Source organism: Dermacentor silvarum, chromosome 2 (genome assembly GCF_013339745.2).
Source record: "Dermacentor silvarum isolate Dsil-2018 chromosome 2, BIME_Dsil_1.4, whole genome shotgun sequence".
In the NCBI taxonomy this organism is placed as follows: domain Eukaryota; kingdom Metazoa; phylum Arthropoda; class Arachnida; order Ixodida; family Ixodidae; genus Dermacentor; species Dermacentor silvarum.
The window spans coordinates 259,485,729-259,499,127 of NC_051155.1; the positions used below are offsets into that span (position 1 = coordinate 259,485,729).

The following is a 13,399-nucleotide window of genomic DNA, read 5'->3' on the forward strand; positions in this document are numbered from 1 at the left end:
GCTGCCAAGTTGGGGGTGCGGGCCTTACACGAGTATGGTAACTTAGTCTGTACGGTAACTTATACAGAGCTTCCTCTTTGCACCAGAGCAGTATGTTACTGTTCCAAAGCATTGTTTCCTTGTACTAACAGGAAATTTTGCTGCTCGTAACTGCAATTCTTCCTGCTCCGAAATCTGCTCCTAAAGACCAAGTGCCACTTCGATCACTGCAGTGTCTGTCAGCTGCTAATCAGCTTAGTTTGTGGGCATTCACACCTAACATGCAGGTTACTGATTGCATTGAAAAATCTCATGTTTGTTCCTGCTTTTTTGCTTCTTAGGGCAAGAAAGATGTCGCCCAGATCTTCAACAACATCCTACGACGGCAAATAGGCACACGTTCACCAACAGTAGACTATATTTGTACGAAGCCAGACATCCTCTTTACACTAATTCAAGGGTAAGCATGCATGATGACATACGTGTGAGTGGCATGCAGAAAAATCAATTTAGGGGAGGGTGGGGGGGAGGTGTATTAGATTCGCAGATCTAATACTCACCATTCATTGCATTCAGCAAAATACTTGTCAGTAAGGAGGTCTTGTATTTACTCGATTGTAATGCGAGGGGGTGACTTTTTGTTGCGTCCAGCAAAAAAAAAGAAAACCACTAATGTAACGCGAGACCACCGGATGCATGAAAAAGTAGCTGTTTCGCACGAAAGGTGAAGCATCAATTGTGATAGCAAATTAGTAGAGAGCTATACGAAGTAAGGATAGTAGTTTTATCAACTGAATAACCTTGACATATTCGCTTACTAACTGAAATAACAAGCATGGTGTCAGCGTGCACAAGCAAACATGGAATAGATCACAGTCGATGACTGCAGACAACCACTGTCAAAACGCTAGCTTGAGCAAGCGCGTCAGCAGCAGCGAGCGAAGGTCTGTGCCTTCTATCGCTTCAACGGAAACTGAGCGGCGAAAGCACAGCGCATACAAAGGTAAGAGCCGTGTGAAGATCGCTTTCAAGATGCGGCACACGACAGCCCGCAGCCTTCCCGCTTTCCTCCTTTCACGTGGGAGATTGAGTCGCCAGCTCCCCTTGCGCCCGGTCGCAAGATAAGCATCTGGTGCCTCAGCTAAACTTCGCCTCCGCTCCCTCCCTCCCATTCCCCCACGGCCTTTTGCACGACGGAAGACGCCGCGTTTGCTCTCCGCCATGCGTTCGCTCTCTGTGAGAGCACGCGTCCCTTGCGCGCTTTCACTCGCACATTTTATGCGTTGATTAGAATTTGGTGCATCATTACACTTTTTAGACAACTTGAATTTCGGTATTCGATTGTAACCCGAGGATCGACTTCAGGTAGCACAAATCTGGAAAAAAACTCGTTGCAATCGAGTAAATACGGTACTTTGCGCAGCGTGTTAAATAAAGTCACGTTGGCTTTATTTATTACGGAGATAGGACCATGCATTGTAGCTACACTGCTCCAAAACACCGAGTGTGACCAGCCATGGCAACCTTATTCCATTCATGTATGATAGACTATATACTGCACTCCGTTCCATGAACCTAAGACCTAATAATCTTCATACTTATGCCATCAGATGCCAGCGTACTGTTAGTAGCAGAAGGCGAGTAGTTCTGTGAATTCTGCCAATTGGGCAGTAAACCTCATCATGATAAAAACTTTATTATAGAGACTGAGGAGTTTGAAGCAAGCAGGCTCCAGGGCCCCCGCATGACCCCACGGCACTCAAGCATTTGTTTGTCCGGTCCATAATGGTGGAAGCCCGGTCAGTAGCCATGGTCTGCACGACCGGGTCTCCGGAGCGGAGCAAGGTCTCCCGAGTCCTACCAAGTCTTGAGGTGCTCTAGGCCCCGCTGGGGAGGATCCGCCGGGCAATGAGAAAGGAGATGGAGAGCAGAAGCGCGAGGTTCCGGACAGAATACAGGCTGAAGTGAGGAAAAGTGGGTGATAGTGAGAAAGAATGAGGGGCGAGTGTGTGTCTGTAATTCGCACCAAAGGGTTGCTTATAGATTGCTAAGGGATTCGTGCGGTGGAGGGTACAGCTGGTGCGCCGCCGCCTTGGAGGCATGCGTCAGCTCGTTGAAAGTGTGCCCCCGCTCTTTTGTGAATCGGGATCGCAAGCAAACTACTGGGACACAAGCTAAGGCACGAGAAAAAGACAAGACAGATGTGCCTTAGCTTGTGTCCCAGTAGTTTGTGCTCCGAATTAGCCATGCAACATACTAACTTGTGTTGCAATGAGGCACTCACATACCGTATTTACTTGCATAATGAACGCACTTTTTTTCCCCGGAAAATATGTGCAAAGTTGGGGGGTGCGTTCATTATGCACGGTAAAATTTTGAGTTTTTTTTTCCACGGCCATCTCAAAAAAAGTCGCAGTTTTGCCCAAAAAGCGAACACATTGACACAAGTCGGGATCAAATAAAATCAAATCAAGCGTTATTTCCTTTTGAGAGAGGAGGAGGTGGGACTAAAAGCCGTGAGTACAGCTTGATAGAGGTCCCTGCTCCCTTATTTTTTTTGGCATGACAGCGTACATAGAAGATATACAACTGATTACATTGCACATAGCGTAGAACATATATTTGTGGAATAAATATGATAAAGTACAAGCATGAATACATGCCAGAATAGGGAAAAAAAATTTACTTCCCTAACACAACTGGAGTAATAATAGATGTTATGCCTGATACTTATCATTTAGACATTTTCGATAAGAAAAGTCTGATCTCATTGTTTAAGTAACAGAACGGGTCAAATGATTCTTGATGCATCTTATTTAATAAATGTGGGAGGGTATAGGATAAAGCTCACCAGAACAGGAATTGGCCTCCCTGGTGCAATATTCGGCCGCTACCTCCCTAATGACTCCTACAATTTACCCATGGCCCTCAGTCCCCAGCGGCTGCGGAGCACCTGACCAAGGCGGCGGTCAGACCTGCAATGCAGCAGAGGGTGCTAAGAATCTCTGGGTCCGAACAGGCCGCCAATGCAAACTGAACCTGGCAACGTTCAACACGCGCACCCTACCGAGTATGCCAAGAGAAGGGAAGCGCAGTCAAGGACGGCAGAAAACTAGGTGGAGTGGTGAAGTTAGGAAGTTAGACTTCCGACGTGTCTGACCTCCGGACAAAAATCTTCCCATTGGACGACCAGATGTGCTTCCAGTTACGTTCTCTCCGTTTGGCATTCGCCATTCCGAACAGACGTTTATGTGCTGGGCACAAGTGCTTGTTCACATATACTGGATGGAACATGAGAAGCAAACGCGAAATCGGCTTAACTAACCCTTTGTTTTCTTGCTCTCTGTAGGAAACTCCCGTTTTTCACGGCGTGTAAACTATGATTATATTCAGTGCTTGATTTCCACCCTAAGATCGAACACGATGACACGCCTCAATGTCACTGTCCACAAGAGGTGCTCCAATGACTATTGCAAGTTTCTTAGTTATTTCTAGCACACTTTCGTTTGGTGAGTGCAGTACGTCCTTTGCCTCCACCGTCTGGAGTACTGCCCGGTTTGAACGAGTCTGCTCTCGTGCTCCTTAACACTTTGCAGTCCGTTGTCGGGCCCTGCCCGACAACACAACACGGCCGTAGCGGTCTGCTGTCGGAAAGGGTGTTTGGGGGTTAAATTTCGTGGTTTTTCTCACTGTGATTCATGCGCATTTTTTGTATACATGATGCGCTATCTCTTGAGGGATAAATAAACTTTGTTGAAGTTTACTTCTTTTTGCACTAGGGTGCAGCACAATGTTCAGCACGGCTTCTGGATACCAGAGCGTTCTCACTTGCGCGCGCAACCACACGTTCGCGCAGTTTGCTGAGAAGCATGACCACATTTTCACCGCATGCGTTTTACGGTGGTGCATTTAGTGAAAGCTTCTAGGTGCTTCCATTGTCAGTGGCTTTATTTTGAGGCTCACACAGCTGCAGAATTATGGTGAGAAAGAACAGCGACACCTGCAGTACCACCGCAGCCTCATCCTACAGCTGGTGGGTGACGTAAGGGCTAGAGCCAAAAAGCGAGGCCCGTCTGCGCGGAAGGAGTGCGAGGAAAGGCTGGATGGGAGGAGCCATTTTATCTACAAGCTCCCAGGCCGAAGCAGCAAGGACTGTGCCGCTTGTAGAGATCGAAAAACAAGTGGAGGCAGGAGGGAAACTTGTGTGTTTTTCTGCAAAACCTGCAGTAACAACCCTGGCCTGCACCCAGGAGAATGCTTCGAGTGGTATCACACGCTGCTCAAAATATCGGTAGAGGTGTTCCCTGCAGAATGCAAGAGAAAAAATAAATATCCTGTGAGTTTTTCTTCCACAGTTGGTGGTTTTGTTAGCGGCGCTACAAACTGGGAAAATAGTTTCGGACCAGAACAGCTGAAAAGTGGGTAAAAGTTTCAGACCGCAAAGGGTTAACACCAGCGCGAAGAACATCACATTCATCCTGTAACACTTCCACCGCTGCTTTGAGTTCTACATTTTCCTTTCGCACATCATTTAAGGAGGCCTCCATATCTTGATAACATGTATTTATGAGGGAAAGGCTAGACTTCATTTCGCTGATATCCTTCCCGAGGTCTCGCTAGAAATTTTCACGTTCTCGAATCTCCTGTTTTATGTCGCGTTTTGATTCCTCAAGGAGTTTACTCAAATCCTTAGACATGGCTAGTGTATCTGTGGATACAAGGTACGATTAACTGGTACAATTTCAGTGGTCGACAGTTCCGAAACGGCAACACACTCGCAGAACAACTTTCGTAACCCAACACACTCTTGGGAGCAACAGCATCCAGAATAAAAATAATAGCACTTCCTGTGCTTAAGGTAATTTGAAAAGATCAACCCACCTGCAAAGATTCCACATACGCTTGATTCGAAGATGTGCTTAGCCGCCGCTGCCAGAGTGTGGCCGTGACAACAGCTGTCCGAGAAAAGCGCCACCCCCTGATGAAACTGATAAATCCGAGGTTGCAGTGAAGTTGGATAGATAGCGGTTCTGGCGTTTTTGGTCCTGGAATGGTAAGTCACTCCCAGAAAAGCGAGTCCTGGCACAGCCTACTGCGGCAACGACGAAGGCTCCTTACAGAGGCAAATTCTGGAAGACTGTCCACTGCAAAGATTCCACATACGCTTGATTCGAAGATGTGCTTACGCCGCCGCTGCCGCTGCCAGAGTGCGGCCGTGCCAACAGCTGTCTGAGAAAAACGCCACGCCCTGATGAAACTGATAAATCCAAGGTTGCAGTGCAGTTGGATAGATGGTGGTTCCGGCGTTTTTGGTCGGAGGCAAATTCTGGAAGACCGTCCACTGCAAAGATTCCACATACGCTTGATTAGAAGATGTGCTTACGCTGCCGCTGCCAGAGGATAATAGCTTTATCGGCCGTATAATTTGAAAACATTCACTAACTATGTAAATTAACTAGCATGGTGTCAGCGCACACAGGCAAACATGAACACATCACACTCGATGACCACGCGCACTCGCTGTCAAAACGTTGGCAGGAGGAAGTGTGGCAACAACAGCGAGCGAAGTGACCTTCGTGCTGTGTATTGCTTCAACGTAAACTGAGCGGTGAGAATGGAGCACGCACAAAGGTACAAGCCACTGTCGCACCTAGACTCGGCCCCCGGACGCAGATCGCTTTCAAGATTAGGCTTGCGCGGTTGTGCAATGCGCAGTTGCTGCGCCACCCCCCTTCCTTCCCTCTCCCCGGCGCCATGCACGCAACGGAATACGGCGCATTTTCTCCCCGCTTTCCTCTCTCGAACGCGGGAGATCGAGGCGCAATAACAGCTCTCGTGCTCCTTAACACCAGCGCGAAGATCGTCACGTTCATCCTGTAACACTTTCACCGCTGCTTTGAGTTCTACATTTTCCACCACTATATCATCGCTAATTTTGAGTTAAATCAATAAAAAATTAATACACCTGAAATCTCAAGGTTCATTCAGCTGGTCCGTACCACGCTCTGACTGAGATTTCTATGATGTGGAGCATGCTCCTGGTTGTAGCCAGAGAACGTAACTGGGGGGAAAAAAACACATCTGTGCGTCTTCTCTTGTAAACATGCAAGGCAAGCGGGCACTGACACCACAGTAGCAGTCGCCATGCCAGCAACGGAAGCTGCTAGAGCTACGTGGCTGGAACTCCGCCAGATCTCAGTTGCACTTCCAGGTCGGAAATAGTGTTTGACCTATTGAAGCCCTAAAGTTAATCATACCAAACTGTGTTAAGGCGTTCTTTATCCATACAAGCAATGCGTCATGGGGCACTGAGTAGTAGAGGTCCTTTATACATTTACAGAGATAGCTCAAAGACCTTCGTTGGACTCTGGGAACATGATGTTCAAGACCTCTTGAAGCTTTTTCACTAGGAAAGGGTCATCTACCTCAAGATATTGAGCTTATCTTGCAACAAGGCCAGAAGTCAATCCTTGCTAAGTTTATCATGTACTAAAATTTTCTATTTATCAAAATGAGAAGGTATGTTTTACAGGCATTGAGAGTCCATGAAGGGGTACTTGCTCTTGGACAGGTACGAGAAGCAGGACATCGCACTCAACTGTGGCACCATGCTGCGAGAGTGTGCTCGGTACGAAGCCCTGGCAAAGATCATCCTCTACTCGGACGAGTTCTACAACTTCTTCAAGTACGTCGAAGTGTCCACATTCGACATTGCCTCCGATGCATTCTCCACCTTCAAGGTCAGTCTGCCATTATTTTTTGGCAAATGACGCATGGGCAGACTAGCAGCCATTCAGGCCAGCTTGTGGACATTGGAATAGCAGAGCTTCTTTTCACCATTGATGACCTACAACACAAGTAATGGTTGCATGCCTGAGTGCTTGTCAACACATTGCAAAGCCCAACGTATTCTTTCCAAAAATATTTAAAGGGAGACATTAGTTATGGAGATAATTTTGCTATTTCTTGACCAAATGTGATAAACTGCACATACTTTTTAGTTGTTCATAGTGATGTTAACTTTTTCACAGCTTCTCCATCATACCACGTGACAATTACTGCAAGTTTTTTGGTGCCTTTGTGTGGCTTGCTTTATACTGCTGGGGTCGTACTGTATCTTCTTTTTCTAGCATGCAGGTTGACTCTATGTGGCCGCAGGATGGTTGTGATTTGTTCGTGAGTGGTCGCGTGCATATGCAACCACTCATGACCATTGTCTTTCATGAAAATATTGCGCTGGTATGTGCCGAACCATTTTTGACGTGCAGGAATAGCGTCCGGCCAACAGCCATTCAGAATCGGTAATTGTTGACTGTTACAAAACCTGCTTCAAAACACTCTTGGCCATTCCCACCACTCTATCATCGCTAATTTTGAGTTAGATCAATAAAAAAATTAATACACCTGAAATCTCGTACATTCAGCTGGTCCCTACCACGCTCTGACTGAGATTGCTATGATGTGGAGCATGCTCCTGGTTGGAGCCAGAGAACGTAACTGGAAAAAAAAAAACACATCTGCACGTCTTCTCTTGTAAACATGCAAGGCAAGCGGGCACTGACGCACCACAGCAGCAGTCGCCATGCCAGCAACGGAAGCTGCTATAGCTACGTGGCTGGAACTCCGCCAGATCTCAGTTGCACTTCCAGGTCGAAGATCAAAGCGGCTTTCAGCACTTGATTTTAGCCAGCCGAATGTAACGCACACTCCAGAGCGCTCTGGAGTGCCCAAAAATGATTAGCCGAATGTACTATCGAAAAAGACAAAGTATTTCACCTTTGCAGTTTCAGTTTCTAGTGACAGTTGTCTGCTCAAAGTGTTGCTTTCTTCTGCATTCCATGCTGCTTGTTAATCGTGAAGGTTTCAGTGGTTTATGCTATCATATCAACTAGCCAATAGGACTTTTTCATCGACGCCAGCTCCTACATGGCCGTATTTCGATTGGGGCGAAATGTGAAAATACATGTGTACTTAGATTTAGGTGCACGTCAAAGAAACAGAGGTGGTCTAAATTATTCCGAAGTACCCCACTACAGCGGGCCTCATAATCAGATCATAGTTTCGGCACGTACTAAAACCCATTAAAAAAAATAACAGCTCCAACTGTGTCCATTCGGCTGGCAACCCAAGTCGCTGTCTGTATTCAGTTTCTCACACCCAAGAGAAGCCCGATAGCCCAATCTAATTGTGTGAGACAGCACCTGGCCAATGCGCACATGCATGCTGTTTCACGCCGTACATGCCTCAGTTTAGACTCGCTACAACAGTATGACATCTGAGATTTCGCCTGTGCCATATTGTGTCCATGCCATACAGTGGATGGACATAGGGATCAGAATTCAGAACCCATCTCGGCTGTCATTTGATCCACGCAAAAAAAAAACTTAATAATAAATAATAATGAACAGAAGCTGTGGCCCGAGCGCGTTCTGCGCACCAGAAGCAGGAGTAGCGGCCAACACATCCTGAACAGGAAAAAAAAAGTGAATTGGTGCAAGGCCTTGACATGTGGTTGACTTTTTGGCAGTGCCTCGCGGCTGTTGCCCCCTTGCCATTCCCTCGTGTGCAGCTTTCAGCGAGCTAGTGGAAACAAAAGGAGAAAGCCATGCAGAAGTGTGAAGGCAACTTTCACCTACAGTATCTCCAACTCCGATTATACTTCAAGGATCTGAAAAATTTTTGCTGTAGGAGATTTGCGTAACAGAACCCTTCACTAGTGAGGTGATGCTATGATTTATTTAGAAAGGTGTTTAATGTCACCTTTACAAGTGGGCTATACTGTGCTTTGTGGCAATTGCTTAGCGAGTATTGAAAGGGTTTTCGCATTTTTATGGCAGGTGTGTTTCGTGGGTTATCAAAATGTGCCATTGCTGACAGACATGGGTGCTTGTTTTGTACGATGCAGGAACTGCTGACGCGCCACAAGATGGTCTGTGCAGAGTTTCTCGAGCAGCACTATGACAAGGTGTTCTCTCACTACCAGAACCTCCTCAACTCTGAAAATTACGTCACAAGGCGGCAATCCCTCAAGGTTGGAGCAGACTTCTCTGTTGTAAATCGTTCTTTTTTTTTAACGAGAATTCCGAAACGTTGGTTATTCAGTGATTCTACCGCTGCACCAATTGCGCCAAACTGCGCCGAGAGGCTAACTCTGCTACATCCTGCTACATTTCATCAATATGTGAGAAATCTGCATCCACTCTGCGCCGAAAGGGTTGCTCGGGCTTTCAAAAACGGAACTATGCCCTCAAGCGCTGTTTTACTGCACCATCTAAAGTGTCATTGCGTGGACCAGAGTCTGCATTAGTTCCGTGGTGAACCGAGTCAAGGGATCGTACTGCTGTTTCTTCCGTGGGTTGCTGTCTACATTCAATACCTTCCACCCCGACGCGTGTGGGTTGCTTAGGCAGCGGGACAACCTTGCTCTTCAGGCAGCAGCGAGCGATTGCGCTGGCGCCGAAACAGACCCCGCACTCCTGTAAGACAAATGTAAAACACTGATTGAAGTTTCGGATGCTGTATGGTGTCTCGGTCGATTATTCCAACATAATGCGAAGATTGACGCGGACACAGTGGCCCTGAACAATTTTTCGCAATCAATTTGTCGCCCCCACTTTTCTTGGCATGGCAATTTCACGGCGTAAGAATGGCTTACGGCCAAGATTTTTATCAACTCGGCTACTTTCGCTGCTGGATACTGAGAAAGCACCACTTGTTAAGCCTTGCTGTATCATACGCGTCCGTAACAAAAATTTGCTGCCAGCTGACGCGGTGGTGGGCATGGTCGTCGCGGCGAGATGGCCTCCAATATGTTCAGACCAATAAATCGCTTCGGTGATAGGGCGTGAGGTCACGGGCTAGACTGGTGGCTGAAAGCAGATTTGCGGTCCGCGGGTGACATGCCGGCAACTACCGCACTCTTTCGAGAAGTATGTTTATGCACTTACTGGATGGAATGGCGAAAGCACACGTGTAGGCAGAACGCTCCAAACTGAATTCACGGATCACAGCCTAATCCGACGTTACATGTGCACAGTCAAAGGTCCCGTGCATATATCTGCACTTTGTGGCGGTGTGCGACGCACATTGAGCTGCGCGACGAGCGAAAGCGAACCGCTGCGTCAGTGTCAACCATCACAGCATTTCAAGTACAGTCAATGACCGATTTTCAGCACGGCATCACGGCACCGCCACGTTCGATCCCCATATAGTCGATGCATAAGAACGTCTAAAATTTCAGGTGCAAAAACCCTTCGTCATCCGATTTTCTGAACTTTTTGCCATGACCGCGGGTCCGAAACGACTTTATCGAAGCCACCACTGCCGCCATTTTCATTATCTCACCGCGTCGAACAGGCGCTCTTGCACGCAGATCTGCTGGCAGCCGCAGCCACCACCACGGCAACGCTAGGCCAACCTGCTTCTACGTTCGCTACCAAGGCTTTTCTTTTTCGGTGCTATGTTTTTCATTGAAAGAATTCGCCGCTGTCAGCAATGGTACTGGCTCCACCTTTGTAATCCTCCCCAATGGCTTCCAAGCTCGGAAAGCGTAACGCATTGTATAACGCCTTGTCCTGAAAGTCAGCTTCGCCTCACTACAGCAGTGTTACGCGGTGAAGCATACCGAAAGTGAGTAAGGGCAATTTTTATGGGACACAGTATGTATTCCTTAATTAGACACGCGTGCATCTGCCGTCTCCTATCACGATACGAGCACAACACACGTTCAGAGCTATTTCGACGCACCTGTGGTGATTTGAGCCCCTGAGGACAGTAAAAGGCATACATTCATTTTTTTCGGACTGTCCGATTTTTCGGATGTTTTCGCGGCTTCTAGGGAGTCCGAAAAATTGGACTTTGACTGTAGATTAGTATCAATAAATCGCAGTACAGGAAAAACTATGTAAGCTTTTCATACCGCTGGCGGTAACTTTTTACAAAGGAGTGCTCCATCTTAGAAAATACATTTATAGGAGCAAAATCACGCTGAAGGTTGCCAAACGTATCCCAATTCTGCACGTAGCCTGTCCAAGTGCTTCTGTGCTTTTCAAGCACGTCTCGGGACAACCACAGCTTTGTCGCAGACCACACTAAGGACTGCGATAAAGGGGGGAGGTGGTCATTTTTAGTGTTTGGATCGAATTTATGAACCAGTGACCACTTACTGCTTTCACATGCATTGCCAACTGTAAAAGCCCCATATAATAGTTTGCAATCGCTTTCATAAACCTGCTCCGAAAGTTCATTTTACTGCTTCGAAACGCATTTTTGGCTGCTCCAAAAGCTGCTCCGAAAGGCGATGGGCCAGTAACATCACTGGTCAGTGATGTGATTGCTGCTCCAATTGCTCCAAACTGCTCCAAAAGGCCAATCCTGCTACATCATGATACATTTTCGATAAGGTGGTCCAAAGCTGCTCCGAAAGGTGTTTTCTGCTATTTTAAAAACCAACTAATCTAACAAGCGACATCAATCATCCCACCCACTCGTCATGTGTGCACATGGAGGAAGTAAAAGGTGGGTGGGAGAGTAGGGCTGCTAAGTGCTTGAAATGTAGTGGCTCCGGCCATTGCTGAAATGGCGCCTTTAAAACTAAAAAGTGTGATCACACAACTCTCATAATAACGCTATATGGAAAAGCATTCTGCTTGTACAGCAAAGCCTTTTCACGATGTGACTTTCCTGTGGTTAGGTCAAATGAGTGCATGATGGCTGAAAATTTTGTTAGATGGGGGCAAGTTGTTGCACATGCTACTGAGCTTGTTTCTCTTCGTTGCACTGCTGCCATTTTGCTGTTTTCGGCTGGTGTACAGGTTGCGCACTTCTAACGCTCTTCCGTAGTCGAGTTCCCCAAATTTCCATCTCTATGTGTACTTTTACAGTTCCCTCCATTTTTTGTGCTCAGTCACTTGCAAACTGGAAAGTTAAAGTAGAGATTAGAGAGGGTTTGGGGTCATAATATCGTCGTGATGCTGTAGTGGTCATACCATTTCATCACAGCTTCATCCTCTAATTTCGCTGTCATTACTTTGTCATCATGCAAGGGATTCGCATGTTCTATCACCACAACTTTATGTTGAGCTAAATATTTCTTGGTAAAAATGTGCTTGTTTCTCGTGAAATTGGGCTACCTCCTTCTGTAATCTCTCAAAGGCAATTTTTCCACTTGGAAATATGCATTTAGATGCTCCAAAAGCTTGTTTTTCTGCTCCAAAACGCACTTTTGGTTGCTCCAAGAAGCTGCTCCAAAACAGCCTCGGGCAATCACATCACTAAACTTGCAAAAAGGGTCTAATATCGTATATACCGCTTTTGTGTGTGAAGTTCCCGGATGGTACGCAGGTACTGCCGCAGCCACAAGATGATGTTGTTTCTCTTGAGGAGAGCAGAGTTTCTCTTCCATTTTCGAAAAGAAAAGCCAATGTCATTGAGCAGCCTTTCCATTGTATGTACACACATTTTAGCCATATCCATGTCACTATCACTGGTCACATCTTGAGCAAGTTTTGCGGCTGTCAGAATTTCATTTCGCAGGAAATACTGGTGCACTTTTCTTTGTAAAGCGGTGAGGGAGAAACTGCCGTGAAGTTGCAGTCTCGTTCTTCTGGTTCTGACATTGGTGTCTATGGCTGGGAGACACGGCCGTTTGCGCTTCGTTGACTTCAAGGTACGACAGTTTATGTCGCGCTTAAGGCTCATTCACACCGGCGACTGACAGTGGTCACCAGTCCCAAATGGTCGCTTTTCTCGAAAAGCGACCATTTTGGGCCAGCCGCTCGCTGCTCGATTTTTCAGTCGCACGACCGTGGTCGCAAAGCTGCTCAACCAATCAGTGCCGCGCCGAAAGTGATGTTATATGATTTTATCCAGCGGCCGTTTTATCCAGCGGTCGTGGCACCCAGTACCACACCGGTGCACGCTGCGCGCCATGCTGTACGCGGCATGCCTCAGCCCTGAAGGCGTGCCGCATACGGTTTGCATTGTTCCGAAGCTTGTTCTTCGCTTTTGTGATGGCCGTCAGCGTGCTCTTCGATGTCCGATATTACAGTGCTACTGAAGTCTTCTTCACTCCAGCATCAACTTCTAATGCAGCCAATTTCTCCTTTACGGAAACAGTTCGATACTTCCCTCAACGCGGCATGGTGTGAACAGCAGTGCAGCCGGTGATGGAACGATAAAACGCGTTGGTGTGCGGAGTTGGCCAAGGGTCACGCGGGGCATTCTTTGTACATGCCCGCGCCTGTAGTCTGTCACCTCAGTTTTTTTAATTTCCCCCTCAACACGCAATTCTGTTGGTGCACACGATTTGGCCGCGTTGACACGTGCGCATGCCGGGAGAAGGGGAGATGGCCGAGGGGTCACGCGCGTCCTCGATCAACTCGCAATTATTGGTGCGCACAGTTTCGCCGCTTTGACACGT

At 47.2% G+C, this 13,399-nt stretch overlaps 1 protein-coding gene and 1 long non-coding RNA gene across 4 annotated transcripts in view; one reads left to right on the forward strand and one right to left on the reverse strand.

Moving 5' to 3' along the window:
• The window catches only part of LOC119443185 (protein Mo25), an 85,655-nt gene that overhangs the window by 47,390 nt on the left and 24,866 nt on the right, over positions 1-13,399 (forward strand). For all 3 annotated transcript variants that reach the window (XM_049662653.1, XM_037708350.2, XM_037708351.2), the window contains 3 exons: positions 321-439; positions 6,551-6,719; positions 8,885-9,010. In XM_049662653.1, coding sequence (XP_049518610.1) covers positions 321-439; positions 6,551-6,719; positions 8,885-9,010 — 414 coding nt within the window. The remainder of the gene's footprint in view (positions 1-320; positions 440-6,550; positions 6,720-8,884; positions 9,011-13,399) is intronic.
• Positions 2,346-5,022, reverse strand: LOC125943372 (uncharacterized). The gene is made up of 2 exons (XR_007465784.1): positions 4,861-5,022; positions 2,346-2,954 (listed from the first exon to the last, which is right to left on the reverse strand). It is a non-coding gene; the product is annotated as an uncharacterized LOC125943372 (long non-coding RNA).